The sequence below is a fragment of the Vombatus ursinus genome, unplaced genomic scaffold (genome assembly GCF_900497805.2).
Source record: "Vombatus ursinus unplaced genomic scaffold, bare-nosed wombat genome assembly UNPS02014770.1, whole genome shotgun sequence".
Lineage (NCBI taxonomy): Eukaryota > Metazoa > Chordata > Mammalia > Diprotodontia > Vombatidae > Vombatus > Vombatus ursinus.
In genome coordinates, this window is record NW_020954548.1 from 23,791,689 (window position 1) to 23,809,552 (window position 17,864).

At 36.0% G+C, this 17,864-nt stretch overlaps 1 protein-coding gene across 4 annotated transcripts in view; it reads right to left on the reverse strand.

Moving 5' to 3' along the window:
- Positions 1-17,864, reverse strand: part of KDM4C (lysine demethylase 4C) — a 480,568-nt gene that overhangs the window by 195,887 nt on the left and 266,817 nt on the right. For all 4 annotated transcript variants that reach the window (XM_027862930.1, XM_027862929.1, XM_027862927.1 and 1 more), the window contains 3 exons: positions 13,762-13,943; positions 11,546-11,759; positions 10,396-10,472 (listed from right to left, as the gene is read on the reverse strand). In XM_027862930.1, the coding sequence (XP_027718731.1) occupies positions 10,396-10,472; positions 11,546-11,759; positions 13,762-13,943 (473 nt within the window). The remainder of the gene's footprint in view (positions 1-10,395; positions 10,473-11,545; positions 11,760-13,761; positions 13,944-17,864) is intronic.

Here is a 17,864-nt window from a genome sequence, read left to right on the forward strand (position 1 = left end):
TTAACCAATGATTTGGCTTTCAGATTAAATAAAAGGCATTTTCATTTATCAGATGAGAAGTATTGAAGTTAAGGGGAAAAAGTCATAGATAAATTATAGGCTGCTATGGAGCAGCAAATCTATAAACAAAAGTAGACTCTGTACGGAACACTGCAGAACCTCTTAAATGAAGTCCATAATCACTCAAAAAAGGTCATCCTAAGTGTCTACTGAAAAAAAGCCAAAGATATGGAGAATTTCTAGTGCTTAGATTTCGACATGACAACCTCTGGAGCTGGGTCATCTGTACATGTATCTTGGTCAGACATCATGGATGGAAAATTATCGGGTCTAGAAATGAATGAGAAGAGTAAGGTAGGTGAGATAGCTATTAAGAAAAGACCAAAAAAAGGTCCAGAAATCTAGAAGAAGACTTCCACCATACTGGAGGACACTCCTCTGGAAGACATATGGAAAGATATTGAACAGAGGATACAAAGGTATAAAAGGATTGTCACCTCAACCACTCAAAAAGTATTTCTCATATCCTTCAACTCCACAAAGCACAAATAGAAAAAGAGTCAAAATTCCTGTAATATAAATTAGAGATTCAGTGTTAAAGTTTGAACCAAATCATTCCTGATCTAATATGCTTATTACTTGGAATTACAACAATTATAACAGGGTTTTATTGTTTAAAGGGTGGGTAATACTGGGAAAACAGATGTAATAATGAAATTCTTGACCAAAAAAATTCAAAATAAGAAGGAAACTTAAAACTAATGAAAGAATTAAAAGAATAGGATGCACTAGAAAAAGGCAAAAAAGTTGTGGATAATATAATCACTAACATGGATCAGATATATGTCACTACCAGAGATATGTTTTTGTTCAGTCATTTCAGTTGTGTCTGACTCTTCGTGACCATACGTATTAGGGGTTTTCTTGGCAAAAATACTGGAGTGGTTTGCATTCCCTTCTCCAGCTCATTTTACAGATGAGGAACAGAGGCAAACAGGGTTAAATGACCTGCCCAGGGTCACACAGATAATAAACATCTGAGGCCATATTTGAACTTAGGAAGAGGAGTTCTTCTGGCTGCAGGCCAGGCACTCTACCTACTATGCTGCCTAGCTGCTCTAACCAGAGATATAAAGTACTACAAAGAACAAAATAAGGATTCCACTCTCCAATCAGTACAGACAACCTGTAGGCCATGTCACTTATCTTCTAGCCTCCACTTTTCCAACTGCAAAAGAAGTTCTCATTTCTGGGACCCTGAGCCCTGATAAGTAAGCAATCTCTTTAACTTCACAAAACCCAGACCCACTACACCACTTCTCTATCATCTTCACAACATGTCACTGTGCGGGAGCAAGAGGACTTTCTGGCTTTAAGCTACAAATGTCTGGGAAAGGTAGACAAGTATTACTCCTTTCAGTACACATTTGCTCATTTAATTATCAAGGACAAGTTCATAGGTCAAATACTACATAAACCTTACTTACATTATTGCACCTGAGTCTTTCATTCTTTAATTTTCTTACAACATCCTGCCTGGTGTTCTCCTTTGTGCTTATTACATTCTAACTTGTGTTACACTTTGTTCAAATACCTTATTCCCCCTATTTAATCGTAAGCTCCTTAAGAGTAGGAGCTATATTACTTTCAGTGACAATTTTTCACTAGCACCCAGTATGGTGTTTTCCTTCATAAACATTTGTTGAAATGGAATAAATTATTATTTTCATTGCTTTAGTACCTTGTCAAAAAGGTCATTTTAAATAACATCACAGTTAGCAATATTATACTTGCTGGCTACAAAATAGGTTCATCTCTATGTGTTATAGGAAATTTTCTATTACAGATTTATGATTCTCACATTCCCACAGTATGTAAAAAGCAAGACAAAAATCAGGAATGACACCAAATGAGATAAAAATCAGCACTGTAACATCACTGTGCCTAAACTGTGCTGTTACAGTATCTATTTTTAAAGAAAACCTAACAAGAGTCGGTATCTTTAACTTCGAAGGACTGGAAACTGATTTCATGATAAGTCAGGGATTGGAAAACAATTTTTAAACACAATCACTCTCTTAACTGAATCAATCTGAATCTTATTTAGTAAGTGTTTAATAAAATTAATATTGTGAGTTATTGCCATAATAAATGGGAAGCTTAAAGTCAGTCTATCAATATTGTCCATTACTACTCTATATTACTTAATGAGGCAATCAAGTGAGTTTCAAAAAAACACAATAAAATGTGGAGTTTTATGAATGAAGTTTACTCAAAATTTGAGAGAGCTAAATAGAAAAATCATTGGCCTATGAATGTCTGGCTAGCTACAATTAAAATAAATTACGCAGGTGACTCTGTTATACCATGTTGCACTGATTTTCAAGAGTTCTAATTCATTTGTTTAAACTAGTGCAGACTGATCTAGTTCTGTAAGACTCCATTACAAAATCCTAAATGACATATTTTTTATAACAGAGCATTTTTTTTCAATTTCATAGAAGGTTATTGTTTTAATAACCTCAATTCTAAAAGAATATTGAGAATATTTTCTCTTTAGTCCAGCCATAAATGATAGATAGCACTGGATTAAGAGGAAGAAGAACAAGGCTCTGGGCTGGGCTATGCTGCCAATTATCTTCAAGATAATCTTGAGCATCACAATTATCTTGAGTAAATCACAACTTCTCTGGACCTCAGTTTCCACTTCTGTAAAATGAGTGGGTTAAACTATATTTCCCCTAAAGTTCTTTCCATTTAGAGAACTCTGATTCTATCATAAAAAGGAAATCAGAGTAGAAGGCAAAAATTCTGGAAAAATTCAGATAGCTAAAACAACCACAACAAAAATGCTAATGACAAGAAGGTTTTGGTGAAAGCTATGCTGTGGCAAGGAAAAACAAAAACAGGGAAGGAAGCTTAAGTCCCATGATTAAAGTGACAATGACAGAGCCCCAGAATACTTTCCCATATGGGCAGCCTAGCTAGACTGATACCTGTAGAGTCAGGATGATTAGGTGCCCAAATCCTGCCTCAGACACGCACTTGAGAAAATAAGTCACTTCACTACATTCTGCTGTAGTTTCTTCATCTATGAACTGGAGATAACAGCACAGGGCTGTCATAAGAATCAAATGACATAATCCAATACTTAAAATTGAATACAATTGTCAGCTAATATGTTTTTATTGTAAAAATCTTTAAGATTCTCTTTCAAAGATTTCAGTGAAATGTAAGATTTATTCTCACATAACAAAGTAAAGAATTATTCTCACATAATAAAAGTCACTTCTTTGTTAGTGATAATTGGAGAACAATAGTATCCAATCATTTAATTCAAATCAATTCAATTCAAAAATAAATGCTGGGCACTTAAGAGACTACTATGATGTTAGAAACTGTGTGTGGGTCAGGGGAGAAACAATGACAAGTACTTTTATCATTTATTTCATTTACTCATTCACCCAAGAAACACTCATTTACCAGTCACCATACACTAGGCACTGGGCAAGACCTGGAGAATGCAAAGATGAAAAACAGTATCATTCCTGCCCCCAACAAGCTTAATGGGGGACATGAATAAAATATAAGGTCGATAGGATGGGGCAAAAGGCAGATCAAGAAAAAATATTATACAGCGTCACTGTGCAATAACTAACTTTGACAGACTTGGCTCTTCTCAGCAATGCAAGGATCTAAAACAACTCCAAAAGACACAGGACAGAAAATGCTATCCACATCCAGAGAAAGAACTATGGAGATTAAATGCAGATGGAAGCACACTATTTGTTTTCCTTTTCCTCGGATGTTTTGTTTTACTGCTTCATTCCCATGATTCCTCCCATTATTTATAATTGTTCTTTACATCATGACTAATGAGATAATATGCTTGATCTGAATGTATAAGTAGAGCCTATATCAGATTGCATGATGTCTGGGCAGGGGAGGGTGGGGAGAGGGACGAGGAGAAAATTTAAAACTCAAAACCTTATGGAAGTGAATGTTGAAAACTAAAAATAAATTAATTAATTATTACAAGAAAAAGAAAAGGTATTCTAGAATACGTAAGTCCAAAAAGATCACTGTCAAGTGAGAGAGTTAAGAAAGGCTTCACTTGGGAGATGGCACTAGAGCTGAGCTTAAAAGGAGTCTCACATCTCCAACTGCCTATTAGTTACCTTAAAATGGAGGGCTTGTAAACATCTTAAATTCAACCCGTCCAAAACTGAACTCATCATCTTTTCCTCCAAAATCTGGCCCCACCCCCTTCCAAACTTCCCTATGACTGTAGAGGGTACCACCATCCTCAAAGTTGCACAGGCTCACACCATAGAAGTCATCCTGGACTCCTCACTATTTCTCACCTTCCATGTTCAACCTGTTGCCAGCTGATTCCACCTTTGTAACATCTCTCCAATATGCCCCCATCTCTCCTCTGACACTGCCAACACTCTGGTGTAGGCCCACATCACTTCACCCCTGGACTCCTGTACTTTGGTGAGTCTTCCTGTCTTAGGTCTCTCCTCATACCAAGCCATCCTGCATAAAACCACCAAAGTGGTTTTCATAAAGTACACACCCTCCCCCTACTCCATAAATTGATCACCTCTAGAAGCAAATACAAAATCGACTATGACATTCAAAGCCCTTCGTCATCCAGTTCCTCTCTCCACCCCTTCTACCCTTGAAACTTTCCAGTCTTCTTACACCTCACTACACCCTACCTCTACTTCTCAGCTCTGGGCATTTTCTCTGCTGTATCCCACACCTGGAACGCTCTTCTCCTCATCTCTGCCTCGTCTCTTCCCTAGATTCCTACAATTCCCAATTAAAATCCCACCTTCTACAGGAAACCTCTTCTAATCCAGCCAAATTCTAGTGCCTTTCGTCTATGTATTATTTCCTATTTATCTGTATATATTAATTTCTGTACATAGTTGTTAGCATGTTGCCTCCCACATTGGAGACTGCAATCACCTTGAGAGTAATGGCTATCTTTTGCCTTTCTTTGTATCTCAAGCATTCAGTACAGTGCCTGGCACCACGTGAAGCTAGTTAAGCGTATACAGTGTTGGGCCTAGAGTCAGGAAGAGCTCAAACACGACCTCAGACACTTACTAGCTGTGTGACCTTGGGCAAGTCACTTAAATCTCTATTTGCCTCAGTTTTTGTAAACTGTAAATTGAGGATAATAATAACACCTACCTTGCAGTGTTGTTGTCAGAATCAAATGAGATAATATTTGTAAAAAGTGCTTAGCATAGTGCTAGGCACATAGCAAGTCCTATATAAATACGTCTTCCTTTCCTTTGGTTGCTAGCAAATAACAGGCACTTATTAAATGCTTGTTGACTGACTGAATATATTCTAGTCAAAGGAGACAGTTTATGCTAATAGACAGACACAAAAGGTTAAATAAGCAAAAGAATTATATGTACGAAACAATTAGAGAATAAAAGAATATAATTAACTATGAAAATGCATAGTGAACAATACATGCAAGATGTATTTCTGTGTACCAGACTATTACAGACAAGTGTTATGAATGAGACGAAATTTAAGATGGATTTTGAAAGGATAAGCAGGTTCACCAAAACTATTTGATATTTATCAAAAAATAAAAAAGGGGATCAGAAATAGCTGAACTCAATAAGACATTATGTAATATACCCTAAAACATAATTTACTTACAAAGAACTCCCTATTTGCAAGAAATTGCTGGGAAAACTAGAGTCAGTGAAAAATTGCATTTAGATGAACATCATGAATGATATAAAACAATAACTTTTAAATGAACAAATGTCTAAAATATTAAGGGTCATCTCATAAAAAAATCCCAAGAAAACCAGCTGTTTCATTTTACAATTACAGTTAGTGGTTTCTTAACCAAACAAGAGATAGAGACTATTAGAAAAAATAAAATGAATAATTTCTATGAAAAGATATGCAAAAGCTTCTGTACAAACAAAATTAATGCAACAAGGATAAGAAAGGAAGCTACTGATTGAGCAAAAAATCTTTGTATCAAATGCCTCAAGTAATGATCTAATATCCAAGATATTAGATATTAGGCAGCTAAGAGAAATATAAGAACAAAAGTAATCTCTCAACAAAGAAGGGGCCAGAGGATATGAAAGTTTCATAATAACAACTGCAAACTATTAAGAAACATATGAAAGACTGCTTCTAATCTCTAATAATAAGAGCTAGTGACAATTTGAGTAATCAAGACACTGTAACACTAATTCAAAGGAATGAAAAAACAGAAAAAATAGAAGAGAATGTGAAATATCTCATTGGAAAAACAACTGACCTGGAAAATAGATCCAGGAGAGAGAACTTAAAAATTATTGGACCATCTGAAAGCCATGATCAAAAAAAGAGACTTAGACATCATCTTTCAAGAAATTATCAAGGAAAACTGCCCTGATATTTTAGAACCAGAGAGAAAATAGAAATTGAAAGAATCCACTGATCACCTCCTCAAAGAGATCCCCAAAGGAAAACTCCTAGGAATATTGAAGCCAAATTCCAAAACTCCCAGGTCAAGGAGAAGATATTGCAAGCAGCCAGAAGGAAACAATTCAAGTATCGTGGAAACACAATCAGGATAACACAAGATTTAGCAGCTTCTACATTAAGGGTCCAGAGGGCATGGAGGATGATATTCTGGAGGGCAAAGGAGTTAGGACTACAACCTAGAATCACCTACCCAGCAAAACTGAGTATAATCCTTCAGTGTAAAAAATGGTCATTCAATGAAATAGGGGACTTTCAAGCATTCCTGTGGAAAAGACCAGAGTTGAATAGAAAATTTGACCTTCAAATACAAGACTCAAGTTAAACATGGAAGAGGTAAACAGGAAAGAGAAATCATAAGAGACTTATTAAGGTTGAACTGTTTACATTCCTGCAGGGAAAGATGAAATTTGTAACTCATGAGTCCTTTGTCAGTATTAGGGTAGTGGGAGGGAAAAAAATTACATGTATATATATAGATAGACAGATAGACAGATAGATAGATAGATAGATAGATAGATAGATAGATAGATAGATAGATAGATAGATAGATAGATAGATAGAGGGCACAGGGTGAGTTGAAGATGAAGGGGTGATAACTGGAAAATAAAATTAAGGGGTGAGAGAGGATTATACTGGGAGAAGGAGAAAGGGAGAAGTAGAATGAGGTAAAATCTCACATGAAACAGACAAGAAATGGCTTTTACAGTAGAGGGGAAATGGGGGAAGGTGAGAGGGAATGAGTGAATCTTATTCTTATAGGATTTGGCTTAAGGAGGGAATAATATACACAATGGAGTATGGAAATCAATCCTACCCTACAGGAAAATGAGGGGGGAAGGAGACAAGAGAGCAGGGGGTTGATAGGGTGGAGGGAAGATTGAGGGGGGGATAATCAAAAGCAAACACTTCTGAGGAGGGACAGGGTCAAAAGAGAGAATAGAATAAATGGGGGGTAGGATAGGATGAAGGGAAATAGAGTTAGTTTTTCACAGCATGTCTACTATGGAAGTGTTTTGCATAACTGTACATGTATAAACTGTATCAAGATGCTTGCCTTTTCAATGAGGGTGGGTGGCGAGGGAGGAAGGGAGAAAATTTGTAACCCAAAGTTTTAAAAACACATGTTAAAGAAAAATTTTTTTTAAAAATTGAGAAAAAAAAGAACATAAAAAAAGAGAAATGAAAATCAAAGCAACTCTGAGGTTTTATTTCACATCTAACAAATTACTGAAGATGACAAAGGAGGGGAAGAGTTACTGTTTTAAGGACTATGTAAAGAAAACACACTAATACTGTCTTGATGGAGCTGCAAATGGATCTAACCATTCTGGAAAAAGCAATTTGGAAATTATCTGAAGAAAATGATAGAATGTCCATTCTTTGTGAGCCAGAGTTTTCTTTGGTAAGCATATCACAAAAGGATTTCAGTAATAAAAAGAAAATCCCCATCTGCACCAAAATATTTATTTTGTACTAGCTAAGAATCAGACACAAAATAATTGGAGGAGGTAAAAGATTGTGGTTTATAAATGTAATAGAGTTATGACTGTGTTTTATGAAATTCTGAATGGAGAGAAGCATGGGAAGACTTGTATGAATTAATGCAAAGTGAAATAATCAAAGCAAGGAAAACAATATATGTGATGACTACAATAATGGAAATGGAGAGAATAACAACAACAGTAACAAAAATCAAAATATTAAGAAATATGATAAAAAAGATATCAATAAAAGGCATTTTGAAAAATTAAAAAAAAAAGGGTTAGCAAGATTTGGAAACACAAAGAGAAGGGGGGCAGGTGTCAAGCGGAACAGTATGAGCAAACTGTTCATACATCCCTCTTCCATATGAAAGTTTTCCAATACCAAGACAGCTATCTTGAATACTCTAAGTCTTCTAATCAAACTAAATGGCCTCATTTCCTTCTTCCTTATACAGCATGATCTGAAGGCCCTTCACCAGTCAGTTCACCTTGCTTTCAAGCTTATCAATGTCCCTCCTACATGTAACATCCAAGAATCCACATAATACTCTAAATGTCTGTCAAAGGCAGAATACATCAAACTGTCACCTCTCAAGTCCGAGACACTAGTATTCCCCTACTCCCTTACTACTGCAGCCCATGGCCTAGGAATAGATTAGCTTTTATTATTCCCAAATAACACTGATCACATATATCAGGTTTGTACTGTACTAAAACCCACAAACTGTTTTTAGATGAACTGCTATCTATCCTTTATTTTTTGAAGTTTATTGTTTGAATCAAGGACATTTTACATTTCTCCCTATTAAATTTTATATTATTAGATCTGTCATAATATTTTAGCCTATGAAAATCTTTTGGAATCCTGACTCTCTCATCTATTGTGGAAGACAGCAGGATGTAGTGGAACCAGCACTAGGTCCAGGGTCAGAGCCTGGCTTCAAGTCGTCCCTCTAATGTTCATGACCTGTGTGATCTGGGCAAAAATGTCCTTATCTGTAAAATTAGGAGGCAGGAATAGATGGCCTCTGAGTTTCCTTCTGACTCTAAATCTATAAACCTAACATTCGTGTCAGCTCCTCTCTGACCCAGCTGTATTTCATCTGCAAATCTAGGAACTAAATCACTGATAAAAATGACAAACAAAACAAAACATTATCCCCAGGATAGAGCCTGGGGATAATCTACTACAGACTAACTTCTAAGATGACATGAAGTCATTAGTGAGGAAATCAGACAGTTAACAAGCGTTTACTAAGTGACTACGTATCAGGCAAGGCAGCCGCATAGCAAAGTGACTAAAGGGCTGGGCTTCGAGTCAAAAAGACCAGCCTTAGACCTTTACTAACTATATGACCCTCAGCAACTCACTTAACCTCTATTAGCCTTAATCCACCGTAGAAGGAAATGGCAAACTGGCCCAGTATCTGCCAAGAAAACCCCATGGATAGTATGGTCCACAGGTTCACAAAGAGTCAGACATGACTGAACAACTAAACAGTGAACGTGCCAGGAAGTGTTCTAAGTGCTAGGAATACAAAGAATGGAAAAAACAAACTAACAAACAAACAAGCAAACAAACCTAGTCTCTGTTCTCAAGGAGCTCAGTGTTTAATGGAGAAGACAACATGAAAGCAACTACGCACAAACAAAATATATACAAGATAAATTAAAGATAATCAAAAGAGAGAAGGCAGATTAGTATTAAGGAGGACAAGGAACGGCTTCTTAAAGATGTTGGAATTTTAGCTGGGATTTAGATGGAGTCAGGGAGGCCACATGATAGAGTCAAGAACCATTCTAGGAAGGGGGACAGTCCGTGAAATGACCACAGCAGGGAGATGGGGGATCCTAAGCATAGAACATCAAGTAAGCTAGGGTCACTGGATCACACAGTACATAAAGAGAGAAAGATAAATCATGAAGGACTTTGAAGACCAAAAGGATAGTTATGAGTATTGATGACTACACTTTACACGTGGCCGTGGAACCCATTCAGAAGCCAACGAAGTGTACTGACTCTGGCATGCACGACAGCAAGCTAAAAGGTGTAAAGTACAGAACAGTGCTATTACTTTAGTTTGGAAAGGCTCATAGACAGAAGGCTGACTAACAAGTGATGACATTTTCTTTATCCACAGAAACTCATGATATCATATGTTGAAGCAAGTTGTCACAATCTGTGCCTGCAGGGAGCACACTCACACTTAGGAAATCATGGACTTCGGAAGGAGTCAAGTAAATGTGGCAACTGAAGGATGAAATGGAGTAGAAAATGCTAGAAGTAAGCAACTCTCCATTTGGAATGAAAATTACATGAACACACCTATTTTCAAAAATAGATCTTTTAAAATAGGCACAAGCAGGAAGATGGAGGTAAGCTACTTACTGCCGTCCATGCACTTCTCTTGCAGCGAGAACATAGCCATCCATCACGGATGTCCTGAGAAGGAACACCATAGCAACCTGTTTTTAAAAATCAGGCATATCCATGTGTTAGCTCATTGAGATCTCTAATACCTTCCACACACTTGAGCTATTAATGCAAAGTATGCAGAAAGACCACATAAGTCTTTCCATTAGTTAAAATGGATGCTATTTATAGCAAAAATGATCAAATGGTTTCACAAAGGCATTTGGTTCTCAGTCCTCATAGCAGAGGTTTTAAAGGCTACTGTGGCCCAAAGACTGAATGACTGAAAAGAAATTTTAGCTCAAAGATCAGCTTCTGAAATGCTAATGAAAATACTTCAAAGAAAATAGCACAATTTCTTAACTGTCAAAGTTTAGTCATTTACCCTCCAATCTACCTCAATGCATAGCTGATTTGAGATGCAGTAGTCTACTCTTTACAGTGCAAGACAGTCTACTGGATTAAATTAAAATGTAATAAAAGAAATAAAACTTAGCCTTAATTCTGATTTTAGGAGATGTTTACTATCCATGGTTTCACCTAATAGATCATGAATACTGGGTGCATAAAACAATATCCATTCAATGTTATTGATCAGCACTTCAAATTTACATTAGAGACCTACAAATTGAATCCAGCTTCACCACTTACTATTTGTGTCTCCTAACCTCTCAAGGACTAATTTTGCCCATCTGTAAAATGAGTGGGTTAGATGAATGACCACTGAGGTTCTTTCTAGGTATCGATTTCTGGCTCTACAGCTGTGAAAACACAATTCACTAATCTTTCCAATCATATAAAAATCAAAACTGCTTTAGGTATATAGCCAATTCTGATTGCTTAAACAAAGTACAAATTCATCATCCTCTCTAGGACCTGGGGAAGCAGGAGAAGTCTTTCTGTGGCACCATGGAGAAAGAAACTTAGCCTGGTACACTCTGGCTCTCAATAGAAATAAAGAATAATTTCTCATTACGGAAATGACTAAGAAAAATCAATAGAACCATATCAAAAATTGCTGAGTAATTGTCAATTTTAATAACTGAGAACTAAAACAAAGAAAAAAACTACATTTTTCTGCAGAGATTGAAAAGTCTTTAAATTATTGAATAATCCACTTATTTACTTGCATGAACCTGTACACAACACTTTGCACAGGAAATGAGAAGACTTGTTCCATCTTCTTCAATGAAGGCATTAGATGGAGAATGTTCTGTGTTCTCCTCACTATAAATAAAACACATCTCTGGAATGAGTGGCTTAGTCTTTTCCAAGGCAGAAGTCACTTCACTGGATTTAGTCTCCCATCGACAATAATTTTCTTCATTACTATTGTCTGGCTGAAAAATACAATGTTTACATTTCAGTGAAACCTAGCAAGACTTTCATTATCCCTCCTACTCTTCTATTCAGTAACTGATTTATGAATCTTGGATACCCTGTGGATTCTCAATACAATAACTATAATGTAAATAGAAGGAACAACAATAGCAATAAAACAATCAATAATGAATGCTTCAAAATTATAATGACCAAGGTTGGCTTGAAAGAAGACACAGGAGAAGCCTCTCTTTACTGTCTTCTTTATAGAGGTAGAGGAGACCATGTATAATGAACACTGTCTATAATATTGACTTGTTAAGGTATATTCTTTGGTGAAAGGAGGTAATATAGGACCAAATGAAATAAAATTGGTAAAGTATTTTAACACAGTGTCTAGCATATAGCAGGTCCTTAATAAATATTTGCTTCCATCCTTGATCTCTGGCGAGCGGGGAAAGGATACAATGGAAAATGTAAATGAGATAAAACAAAAGATGTGAAAAAAATCATTTTTAAAAAAATGCCTTCTGTTTTCACTTAGATCTCTACAACTCTCATATATCCAACAACATTATCTAATTATTTCCAAGCATCTTCTACCTTGTGACAAACGAAAGGAAAAAAAAAACTTTTGACAGTTGAAGAAATGAAAAAGTGAACTAGTAAGGGACATTGAATTTCAGAGAGGTTAGATGATTTGTCCCATGCTAGCATATAAAGTCAATGGCAAAATGAAGAGAAATAAAGCTTTTCTAATCGTGATATCTTGTACATATCACATATAAGTACAATGTGAGCAAAATAATTCCCTTATTTAAGAAAGTTTAGAAGAGTAGCATATCATTTTTATACTCTGAAAACGTATGCATAGAACCAATTTTTCAACATACAACTCTCAACATACAAGAAAAAAAATTATGCCTTGAATGTTTCTCATATATTATCTATAAATATCATTTACCAATGAAAACGTGTCCTGAGTTAAATATCAATTACATAAGACTGTGATTTTTGTCATTTCAGAACTTAAGTTCCTACAAGGCAGAAACTGTCTGTTCAACTTATATTGAATTATACCCCAAATGGGGTCACTTGAAAGGAGATGTTTAAAGTGTTAAATCAATCAAGAAGAATTTACTGAGCACCCAGTGTGTCCATAGCTTCAAATGTTTAAAGATGATGAAATAATACTAAAAATAAGGGTTCAAAGTTAACACACACAATTTGAAAATTTCAGAAAAACTATTATGAGTCTATTTTTAGCTTTTCAAACTTCAGCTTCACACGTCTAAAAAAGAATAACTTTTGTTTAAATGGGGGGGGGGGGAGAAGTAGGGGAATTATAAAATTGAATAAGTATTGGCTGTTTGTTGAAATTCACTTAAACCAGAAGACTATTGTAGACAGTAACAGCCACATTGTGTGATGAGTAACTGTCACAGACTTGACTTTTCTCAGAAATACAAGGATCTAAGACAACTCCAAAAGAATCATGATGGAAAATGCTATTTACATCTAGAGAAAGAACTATGGAGCCTGAATGTTGATTGAAGCATACTATTTGATCTTTTGTTTTCTTTTGTTGTTTTCTTTTCTTTCTTCTTTCTCAAGTTTCTTCCCATTGGTACTAATACTTCTTTACAACATGACTAACGTGAAAACATGTTTAATATGAATGTATATGTAGAGCCTATATGAGACTGTATGCTGTGCTGGGGAGGGGGGAGGGGAGAAAACCTGAAAAGTCAAAAGCTTATGGAAGTGAATGCTGAAAACTTAAAATAAATAAATTTTTTAAAAAAAATTTTTAATTTACTTAAGAAATTTTTTAAAAATTAGGACATAATTGACATGGAAATGGACTCAAATAGTTGTTTATCTATAGGAGCATTACATCCTCTCTTCACCTTGCCTATATAATTAACAAATATCACCTTAATATTACCAAAACATTTTGATTTCAGTCCAAAGAAAAACAGATCCTTTAATCACTATTTGGGTTCCTAAAACCTCTCTTACCTTATAGTAGGGCATTAGGAGAGTGCAAATAGCACAGTATGGTTCGAGTTTGGCAACAGCTGCATTGTACTCTTGCTCTGCCACAAAATTCGGTGCTTTGGTCTGCCAAAGATAGACAAGAGGCTTGGCCCAGGATTCAGTTTCTTGCACTTCCTCTTCAACCAATGGAACCTCAGGCAATTCTTAAAGAAAAGAAATACCTAAAAATACTGGGTTCTTGCAAACTAGAGAAAATGGAATTATATCTTAAATACTAAGATGTGTATGTGACATGAAATAGCAATGCCATGTAGTAAGTTTAATTTTTCCTGTAGTATCTATGTTAAATATCACATAGCAACAGAGTAACGGAGAATATTACTACCTTCCTACCATTCCTTTCTATCTGGAGTAATTATGAAGACTATAAATCTTTACTTCAAGTATTCAGTGAACCAATTTTTACAATCAAGGCACTGGGATGCTTTTTGTCAAAGTCAGCCCAACATTCATCCCAAAATGTATATGTCTATCAATCTTAAAGGGATACAAATAAACTTAAACCATACAGACATACAAATATGGGGGGAAAGGTAGCATATACGTGACTTTGCCAGAAAGGACAGGAAAATTTAATCAAGTCAAGTCAACAAGCATTTAATATGTGCCTAATATGTACCAGGCACTGCGCAAAGTGCTGGGGGTACAAAGAACAGCAAAAATCAGTCCTCACTCTTAAGAAGCTCACAATCTAATGGAGGGAATAACATGCAAACAATTACAAACATATAAGCCACATACAAGATGATGAGAGGTGATCTCAGAGGGAAGGGGCTCGAATTAAGAGTACCAGGAAAGGTTTCTTGCAGAAGGTGGGATTTTGGCTGAATGAAAGAAGCCAGGAGAATCCTGGAGACAGAAATGAGCAAGGGAGGACATTCCAAAATGCCCAGAGTAAGGAGAAGGAGTGTCTTCTATGGGGAAGACTAAGGGGGTTGTAGTCATTGTACTATAGAATAGTTAGAGAGAGAGTAACATGTAAGAAGACTGGAAAGGCAGGAAAGGACTGGGTTATGGAGGCCTTTAAAAGACAGAGGATTTTGTTTTTGATCCTGGAGATAACAAAGAACAATTCACTGAATTTCACTGAATAGGAAGGTGATCAGTCTTGGACTGTGATGGCATTCAGCCTAATTCACGATGCATGAAGTCAATGTCTGCTGTGAACAAAAAACTAAGGTGCTAGAAAAGACACAAAATTTACCTAAGTCGTGGTCTTTGCCTTCACAGACCTTAGAGTAAGTAGGAAGTTATGATGCACACACAGAGGTAATAGAGAAAACAATTTCAGCACTATTAATGTTCGGTGCTATTAGGAGTTCTAAAATTCTAATTAGCAGATTCTTCAAACAAAATAAGGACCACAGATATTGTGAAATGTTTGTAAGGTCCTCAGAAACTAGCAGAAATCTTTCATAGCCCCTCTATTCACCATCCATACTATTGATTAAATTGACTTGATAGCTTAAGAAGTAGTCACTTCATCAACAGAAAAGACTGGGATAGAAATAACCAAAAAGTTTTTAACAAACTCAATGAAAATGGAAAGTCCGTGATCGTAAATACAATTACAAAGTAGAAAAGTAACCAGAATTTTTACCTTATAATCAAGATATTTTAGATGTCAATTAGACCAACCTGATACCCCATGGAGGAATCCCCTATATAACAGATCCCACATAGTAGGAATTCAAACATTCAAAAAATATCAGTTAGTTGATTAATATTTGTTGAATTGAAATGAGTAACTTTTATAAGCTCACATATTACAACTTCAACAAACAATATATGTGCTCTAACTACTTTAAAGCATACAGAGCAACTTTTTTGCAATTCAGTGTGATATGATGAGATCACAAATGGGCAGAGTCTAAAAGCAGTATACTTTGAGAGCCCACTATTTAAATTGAAATTTTAAAGGCTATTAATAAAGTACCTAAAATCACATTTTTGAAATGTTGCTTGTATTTATTAACTTGGCTTTATACATTTAACTACATTTGTATTTATATGGTATTTTTTCTTTATTATTAAAAGCAACTTTAGACATAGTATCCTGATTTTAAAGCAACACCTACGCTGGAGGACACAGGCCCTATACAATGAACAGATTATAGAAGAGATCAGGGATCGGCGAGCAGTCCAACTGGGACTAGAACACTGAGCATTTCAAGCAGAACATATTTTATAGTGTTATTATTATTATATAGTGTTATTTTATAAAGATGAGAAAGGTAGTTAGAGATTGTCTTCTCAGATATAAGAGAAAACCTAATTATGTCTTGGTCTTTTAGATTAACAAAGTCTATGAGATTTTTGTTTCATTCCACAGGCAATAAAGAGACTGACTGAAGTATTTGGGGTAGCTCTGGAATGGTCAAACATCTTTATCAGTAAGATTATTTTAGGAGAGAGTGAAAAATGGCTTAGAGAGGGGAAGAAGCTAAAGACAGGAAGAGCAGGCCTGAGGCCATTGCTACAGCTCAAATAAAAGGCAATAAGAACTTGAATTAAACCAAGAGATATTGTGGAGGTAGAACACTAATAACTTAGAAATTCAACAAACATGGAGGGCAAAGAGAGGAGGAAGAGTCAGAGATGCCTCACAGATAAGGGTGACCTGGCAGGATCATATCAGAAACAATTAATTTCAAAAGAGGATTAAGTTTTGGGAGGGGGAACTGTGGAGCTGGGTTTTTGATGTGTGGAATTTGGAGTTCCACTGAAATATCCAAATGGGGATAGCCAAGAGGTATCTAGACAGCACAATAGCTGGAGGAGTGTTATGGTCTAGATAAATGGATCTACAAGTCATAGAAAAAATAACTGAAATTTAGGAAGTAGATGGATTTGATGTGGATACAAATAGTTCCCAAAGGGTTAAGAGAATATTAGCATTGTTTTTCTAGTACTCTGTGAAACCCCAGCTTATTCTGTAAATTGAATGATGTCCTAAAGTCCTTTCCCCCTTACCCTGAACTAGTACCAAAAGAATTGCTTTTGTGTCCCTTATCCTATGTTCCCCCTGCCCTTTAATTTTTAACCTGTGTCTTCACGTCCTGTTTAAATACTTAAACCCTTTCATGCTATGTCATAAAATCCTTCCTTGACCTGTGTCTAATCTTTAACCCCCCAAAAAACTTGTAAAACTATCTTATAAGCAACCTTCTTCTTTATCCTGTCCTTATAAAAAACAAGCCCCTGTCCCTCTTTAAGTTGCTAGTACTCCATCTAAGTTAGCCAGCTGCTTTTGCATCATTAAAACTCCCAATGGTTACAGAGTGAATTCTTTCACACTAATACCAGCTCTACCAACTGTAAACCTCAACAGATTCACTGATTTAATCCAAAACAACAAGCATTTATTAAATACCTATTACCAGTAGATGCTGGAATTATAAAGACAGTAGAAATATATCAAGACACTTGGAGTCTATGGGGGGAATATAAAATGTAAGGACAGAGGTAGTCCATGATTATTTGAGGAGGAGGGAGAGAGCACTAGCAAGGGGATGAGGGTAGGGGAATACAAAGGAAAGCTTCCTGTAAGAGTAGGCATATGATGTGAGCTTTGAAGGAAGTCAGGCCTTCTAAGAGACAGAGATGAGAAGGAAGCATATTCCAGAGATTAAGAATCATTTAGGCTGGAATGCAGACTGCCCTTAGAGAAATAAAAATAAATAAACTGAAAAGTGGGCTGGAACCAGGTATTACAAGATGGGAGATTGGAAGGTGGGGGGGAGGAATAAGAGAGAGAGAGAGAGATTAGAAAAGAGGACTACTTACAAGAAAACTAGTGTGGATAGAGAGAAGTTTGAAGGTGTGGAAGAAAGGCAAAATTTTGTAAGATGTATGGCTTCATTCTCTTCAGTGAAATGGATGAAGTTGTCGAGAGGAGCTTATGGATAGTGGGAAGACTAGAAGAGCTGTTGCGGTGGGTCGGTCAACCGAAGATGAACATAATGTAAAGACTGCCATGTAGCAGAAAAAGGACTTGTTGATTTGAATACATAATAAGCAGCAGTTCCAAATTTCCTCCACAAGGTACAGCCATTCATTAGGAT